The 7,494-nt window shown below is 55.9% G+C and overlaps 1 protein-coding gene across 5 annotated transcripts in view; it reads left to right on the forward strand.

Moving 5' to 3' along the window:
• Positions 1 to 7,207, forward strand: part of DENND1A (DENN domain containing 1A) — a 506,616-nt gene extending 499,409 nt beyond the window's left edge. For all 5 annotated transcript variants that reach the window (XM_055337788.1, XM_055337761.1, XM_055337769.1 and 2 more), the window contains 2 exons: positions 2,816 to 3,074; positions 4,179 to 7,207. In XM_055337788.1, the coding sequence (XP_055193763.1) occupies positions 2,816 to 3,074; positions 4,179 to 5,375 (1,456 nt within the window). In that variant the 3' untranslated portion in view covers positions 5,376 to 7,207. The remainder of the gene's footprint in view (positions 1 to 2,815; positions 3,075 to 4,178) is intronic.
• Positions 7,208 to 7,494: the final 287 nt, after the last annotated feature.

Consider the following 7,494-nt stretch of genomic DNA (forward strand, 5'->3'; position numbering starts at 1 on the left):
CCGCATGGGGGTGGGGGGCCGGAGCCGTTTGCCCCCTGTGTGTAGGGAGGGCCATCTGGAGCTGCTGCCTCCTGGTGCCCCCATGCCAGCTTGAGGGGTGAGTGCCCCCCTGTGTGCCTTTGCCCGGGACCCACATTGTACCAGCCCCGCAGGCTCTGTGGTGAGGAGTGAGGGGACGGGAGCAGTGGGGCCTGCAGGTGTGCAAAGGAGGCATGAGTCCTGGTCCCTTACCCAGGACAGTGCACTTACTTGACTGTTAACCCGACTGGGTGTCGATGCCCAGGCCTCCTCTTATTGAGATAAGCTCCCAAAGCTATGCAGATGGAGGGTCAGATTTTAAGTCTAAAAAAAAAAAAAAAAAAAAAAAAAATTACTGATATGGAGTGTATATGATTGCTGATAGATGCAATTTTAGTATATGTGCTGCTGAAGCGAGCATATAATTGCTGATAGATCCAAATGTTTTACCAATCTGCCTGACTGTGAGATGATTTTTTATTATTGTTGTTGTTATTGTTTATAGCCTGAGCCTCACACTAACTGAAAAGATGATCCACCCACAACCCGGCCACCCCCCCACCCCACTCCCCACTACCTGGCATTAAGCTTTGGCAGTTTCTCTTCCTTCCCCAGTTCTCATCTCCACAGGTTCTCTGGGGCTGGGATTGAGCAAAGGGACAGCTTCTGTATGTGTCAGTTAACAAAGCTGTAGTGTTTTTAATGGGAGCCTTTCAGGGAAGACAGCTGCCCTTCACCCACGGAGCCCACACCCACCCTCCAGGGAGTGAGCTATTAAAACCATCTTATAGAAGAGGAGGTCCTTCCCTCCATTCCCCCTCTCAGTTCCCTTCCCTCCAGCCAGGCCTCTGGGTTCCTAAGAACTCCAGATAAAACCCACCAGCTCTGCTTCTCTCATTGCCCCCCAGGGGTAGGAGGATTCTGGCCCTTTCTGCTTCCAGCCCACCAGTGACCCTGGCAAGTCAATCTCCTTCACATGCCATCTTTTCTGCACATTAAGTCTTTTTCTTTAAAAATGTTCTGTTAAAACTTTAAGTTAACTTTGTCCTAGGCAGTAATATCTGTTTGGCCTAACGTAATCATACCATTGGCCTAACGTAACAATTATTATTTCTACTATTAGTCAAAATAAAGATAGAACTGGGATGCCTGGGTGGCTCAGCAGTTGAGCATCTGCCTTTGGCTCAGGACGTAATCCCGCAGTCCCAGGATGGAGTCCCGCATCGGGCTCCCTGCGTGGAGCCTGCTTCTCCCTCTGCCTATGTCTCTGCCTCTCTCTCTCTGTGAGTCTCTCATGAATAAATAAATAAAATATTTAAAAATAATAATAAAATAAAGATAAGAACCATTGGAATAAGAAATATATCAACTCAAAATCACCTTGCAGGTAAAAGCACTCTGCCTCGGTGACATCCAGGGTCTCCCCACCAGAGTCCAGTGGGTCTCCTCATTATTTTTTAATTCATTGATGCCTTAATTATTTAAATAGTGACTAGTGCTCACTCCCTCAGCCATGACCTATGAAAAGTATAGGCTTTTGTGTGTCTGTGTGATTAAAAAGGAAGTGGCCCACATGTTAACTATGCTGGAGTTAAATAAATAAAAATAAATTACACAGGAAAAGCAAAAAAAAGGGGGGGAGGGAACTGGCCCACTCTAAATCAAAATTAAAAAATAAAATGATTTTTTTTTTAAAGAATACATTTCCTTCCTTAAGCGTAAGGAGCACACTGACTTTTCCTTATCCCCCTTCATTGTGCTCAAACTTGGTTTCCTTGGTCAGATGGCTTAGAGTGCGTGGAAACCTTTGAAGTCTCTCATACTCGGTGTCCATTGGTACTTTTTGCTTTGTGACATAGGGTGAGTTGCTTAGCCTCTCTGAACTCCAGGAGATACCAAAGGCTGATGGAGTCCTTGTAGAGGACTGAGCCCTCCCCTCCCCTGGTTCCTGCAAGGGGGCCTTTAGGACCAGCAGGTGGCGCCCTCCCCCCTCCCCCCACTCTACGGGAGCCGTCTGCTCGTTCTGCTGGGACACGGGGACAGAACCAACCCCAGCCTCTGTCCTGGCCCTGACTCAAGCCAAGGCTGATCCAGGCACCATTCTCCACAAACCCAGTGGTGCCCCGGGGTTGAGGCTTGTGAGAAAGTAAAGTAAGAGGAACCTTTTGTCACCTATGCCTGGGTCAGACATACAGAATGCTGTGAACAGCCTGTGTGTGCCTGTTGTGTGCCAAGCACTGTGATAGTTTTAGTCGCGTAATCACCACCACCACCTGCAAGGGAGGTGCACTCTGGAATGGGGGAAGAGGTTGAGGTTCAGAGAGGTTAAGAGGCTTTCCAAGGTCCCATAGCAAGAAAGGGTAATACCAGAGCTAGAACAGAGCACAGTCTGAGGCCCCAGTGGGTCCCCCCGAGGGTCCAGAGCCACCCTGGGCAGTTGCCCTGAGGAAACTTCCCCAGCCCAGGCCCCTGGGAGCCACCGGGAAGTGGGAGTGCAGAGGCTGCACTCTGCCCCGCTTCAGGCATGTCCCGTTCCTCATGCCTTGTCAGGGTGGCCTGTGAGCCCACTGGCCAGTTATTTGGTGGGTCCTGTGGTTTTCAGGGGACCTAAGTGGATCCCCCAGTGCGAGTGCCACTGCCCAGACCCCAGCATTCACCGGGACCCCAAGACACTCTCCTGTCCCCAAAGCTCCTGGGTGGAACTCCTCAAAGCCCAGGAGTTCCTGGGGTGGGGGCTGCTTGCTCCTCCTGTGGAGGCTCTGGGCGGGAGAATCCAGCCTGCTCTGCCTCCTCCCAGGCCTCTGCCGTATCGGACGCTCAAGGAATCAGACAGTGCAGAAGGCGACGAGGCAGAGAGTCCAGAGCAGCAAATGCGGGAGCCCACGGGCCCTGCCCCAGCTCCACCTGACCGGGCTGCCAGCATCGACCTTCTGGAAGACGTCTTCAACAGCCTGGACATGGAGGTGCCACTGCAGCCACTGGGCCAGGCAAAGAGCTTGGAGGACCTTCGGACCCCCAAAGACCTGAGGGAGCAACCGGGAACATTTGACTATCAGGTATGATGCCAGCAGGGACAGGGACCTGCCAGGGCTGGTGCTTTCCACACATGAGGCAGGTTCCCCCATGTGACAGTGAAGGAAATCGAGGGAGAAACAGCAACTTCTGCAGGGTCAGCTGATGCTTGGGGTCATTCTGCCTGCAAACCCTGCCCCGGGCAGGCCAGCAGCCACTGATGACTATAGAAATGTCACACCCGATGGAAACCTGCTCCTCACTTCCATTTGTGCATCAGACAGAGGTGTGCCAGTGCTCCGAGTCACTGTCCCAGGGCCCCAGCCTCCACCCTCTGGCAGCTCTTTGGACCCCTGATGGAATTGGGATTGCTTCCATGCCCACCAGGTCTCCTTGGAGAGCCTGTGGATCACAGTTCCTGGATTCTGGATTACTTGCGTGGGACCACTGCTCCTCCATTGTGCCCTTCCAGTCTATCATAGCCCCTCTTGCCTGTTTCCCCACTTGCAAGTGGAGGCTGTGACTGAGTCACTGGATCTGTGGAATTCACAAAGCTCCCACAGATGCAGTGATTCATGCCGCCCTCCTGCAGGGCATTACTTACTGTTCCCTCCCACTGCAGCCCAGGTAGTGTGGCTCACGGGTGGCACAGCCGGGACATGGGCCTAGTCCTGCCAACCACAGAAGACACCTTTGCCCAGGCCCCATACCTCATGCATCCTTGAGCTCACAGGTGATTAAAAGTGCCCACATACTCTGAAAAGTAAAAAAGAAAAAAAAAAAAGAAAAGAAAAGTAAAAAAGACCCAGCCAGTAGATGTCTAATAAATGGAGTCATTTTCCTAAAACCACTTGGCAATACTGACGTAAAAGGATAGGGCTTTCTCTAGACTCCCTGTGTACAGGGAGAAGATAGCCCTCCTTGGAGTCTGAAAAGTGAGAACGGTAAAGAAAGCCCGGGCTTGGCGTCTGGACTGACCCTCTCTGCTGGTGACCTGGGCCCAGCCCTCCGGCTGCTCTGGTCCCAAGGAGCTGATGGGCCACATGTCTGGGAACAAGCAATGGGAGGGGCAGGGGGAAGGGTATCTGCTGCCTTCCAGTCTGTCTGGGTCCATCTCTGGTCACTGCCTCCCTTGTTCTCTCCCACAGAGGCTGGACCTGAGCAGAAGCGACAGGAGCTGCGGGATGCCAGTGGCCTTGAAGCTCACCCACCCATACTATAAGCTCTGGAGCCTGGGCCAGGATGACATGGCCATCCCCAGCAAGCCCCCGGCCACTTCCCCCGAGAAGCCCTCAGTCCTTCTTGGGAAGTCCCTGGCTCTGCCTCGCATGCTGCCAACCCAGGACAGCATCCTGAATTCCGGTGACAAGGAAGAGGCCCCCACCCCCACTCCGGGCAGCATCACTATTCCCCGACCCCAGGGCAGGAAGACCCCGGAGCTGGGCATCGTGCCTCCACCCCCTGCCGCCCGCTCGGCCAAACTTCAGGCTGCCAGCGCAGCCCTTGGGGACCTCTCCTCGGAGCGGTTCCAGGCTGAGCGGGAGAGGCGAGCCCCCCCAAGTCCGGCGCCGTTCCCGGGGCACCTCCCCAGTGCTGCCCCTCAAGCACCCCCCGAACTGCTGCAACCACTCAGCCTGGCCCCTGGGGCTGCAAGCACAGGCAGCGATGCCCTGCTGGCCCTCCTGGACCCTCTTCACACAGCCTGGTCGGGCAGTGCTCTTCCCCCAGGCCCTTCAGCCCCAAATGTAGCCACCTCACTCACCCCCCAGTTTAGCTTCCCCCCAGCAGGGAACCTCACCCCATTCCCACAGCCATCGCTCAATCCCTTTGTCTCATCTATGCCGGCAACACTGCCCGCTGTGCCCCTGGTCTCCACACCAGCCAGGCCTTTCGGGGCCCCTCCTGCTTCCTTGGGGCCCGCTTTTGCCCCCAGCCTCCTGCTGTCCAGTTCTGGCTTCTGTGTTCCACATAGATCTCAGCCCAACCTGTCTGCCCTCTCCATGCCTAACCTCTTTGGCCAGATGCCCATGGGTGCCCACACCAGTCCCCTGCAGCCACTGGGCCCCCCCATGGTCGCCCCTTCACGGATCCGAACGTTGCCCCTGGCCCGCTCAAGTGCCAGGGCTGCTGAGGCCAAGCAGGGGCTGGCCCTGAGGCTCGGAGACCCCCCGCTCCTTCCTCCCGGGCCCCCACAGGGCCTGGAGCCAGCACTGCAGCCCTCTGCTCCTCAAGAGGCCAGAGACCCCTTTGAGGAATTGTTACGGAAAACCAAGCAAGATGTGAGCCCGGCCCAGGCCGCGGGCTCGGTAGAGCAGCTCAGGAAGCAGTGGGAGACCTTCGAGTGAGCCAGGCACGCGAGAGCGAGGGCGAGGGGGCCGCGCTGTGCTGCCTGCCGCTGTGCTCCGCTGCTGGCTGGCCCTGCTTTCCCTGCTGCTCTGTTTACGCCCAGGTTCTACTGGCGGGAAGGGATGGGACCCTCTCTGCCACCCCTCTTCCCCTACACACCACCCATCTCTGAGGCCTGGCCACTAGAGAATGGTGCCAGTTCTGGCCTAGGAATGGACCTAGCCCCTGGGCACCCATCCCACCCTGCCATCACCCCTCCCCGACACCCGAATAGGTTTTGCACTAAAGAGGTCAGCTGGGCGAACGATTGCCCCAGACCAAGTCCTACCCTCCTTCCCCTTGGAAGCCTCCCACTAGGAGCCCCAAGGCCACGGGGGCCTCTCCTCCCCAACCCTGACTTTTTGACCCAACTGCAGCCTGGCCCTGTGGACCAGCGCGGGTGGCAGTGGTAGTCTCAGCATGAACTCGTCTGCACCAGACACATGTGGCTTGCAGTTTGGAGTAAGGAGAACCTACCTACCTGGTGGGGCATTTCCAAACCATCTCTAGCAATACACACTCTCGTTCGTTCTTTTGTGGGTCTTCATCCCGGCTGCCAACCTTCAGTTTCTGGTTTGGTAGGGATTTGGGGCTGAGGGATTCTAGGGAGCCCTCTGATAGCTAGACGCAGCCCCAGCCAGCCCTGTACAGGGGCTGGGAGCACCAGCAACTCTGATTTGTAAAAGAAAAAATAGCGATGGGAAAATTGAGTGCATTAGGAGGAGTCAGGCCACCATTCTGTGCTCTCCCTCTGGGCCGGGGTTTCTTGGGTCTCCCGTCGCATGGGACCATGGGGGCAGAGCTGAGAAGCAGGTTCCCGGTTTCCAACTGGGAGGACAAGCTTGATGCAGCCCCCCCCCCCACCGCCGCCCAGGCTCCCCGGGTCAGGACCCAGCTGGGACAAAGTTGGCTTCTGGCAGCTGAGAGGCAGAAGGGCCAGGAGCCACCCCCTCCCCAGCCCACATAGCACAGAAATTCCTGAGGCCAACGTCACCAAAGTTCAATTGAAATGTTTTGTTATTGTTTCTTTTATCTACCTTTTCCTTTTTACTTTATTGATTTGATGAATCTTTAAACTGACTAGTTTCAATAAACTGAGTTAAAATATGGCCCAACCATTTAAGAAAACAACCATCTGAGACATGCAGGAAATTGTGAACATTTTGACCTGATTTCTCATTTCCTATTTGTGAGTGGTCACACAGTCTCAGGGGTGTCTGACAGGGCAAGGGGGTTCCTGGAGGCCCCTGTAACCCCAAGGAGCTTTGTCACTGAGGGGCCCTGTATGGGTCCAGGAAGCCTGGAGGCTAGGCCCTGAGCCTCTTGGCTGGGGGGTGTGAAGAGCTGCAGGCCCATCACACCATCCCTTCCTGAGTGGGTCACGACCCCCTGGGCAAGTTGCTCTCAAGCTCTGCATGTTCTCTGGCCGCTGAGGTGGCAGGGGAGCTGTGTGATGTCTAGGCACATGGGCACCTCCAGGACTCTCAGGTGTTTTTGGCACAGGTTCCAGATCCACCCATCCATCCCGGGCAGACCCCTGAGCCCCATCAGGGACAGGGCAGCCTCCCCACCCTGCCTCACCCCCACAAGCAGAGTATAATGGATACTGGGGGGCCCTGGGGAAGCAGAGTCCACCCTGCCGTCTGTCTCCCCTGCTGTGCTGGGGGCTGGTGGCAAGAGCACGCCCACGTTGACACGAGCATTGTTGTCTTCACTTGCTGGCCTGAGTTTGCACCCGAGGATGAATGTTATGTGCACATTCAATAAAATCTTCTTGGGGAGAAGGTTGGCATTCCTGTGTCCTGAGGCAGCTCTGGGGTGCAGGGAGGGCTCAGAGCAGTGAGAGAAGGACTGGGCCCCTGGCCCCCTCTGCAGCCTGTTCCATTTGAGCCTCTGAGCCCAGGCCCTTCCCTGTCCCAAGCAGCGCATGAGGAGGAAGGAGCTGCTTACGGGCACGCACAGGCTTGGCTGGTCCACAGAGCAAGGCTGCAGGTCACCGATGGTGTGAAGAGTGCCCAGACTCCAGGGAACAAGTTCAAGGGAACAGCAGGAAATTCCGCCCCCTGACATCTCTCACCA

The sequence above is a fragment of the Nyctereutes procyonoides genome, unplaced genomic scaffold, assembly GCF_905146905.1.
Source record: "Nyctereutes procyonoides isolate TBG_1078 unplaced genomic scaffold, NYPRO_anot_genome, whole genome shotgun sequence".
Taxonomy (NCBI): Eukaryota; Metazoa; Chordata; class Mammalia; order Carnivora; family Canidae; genus Nyctereutes; species Nyctereutes procyonoides.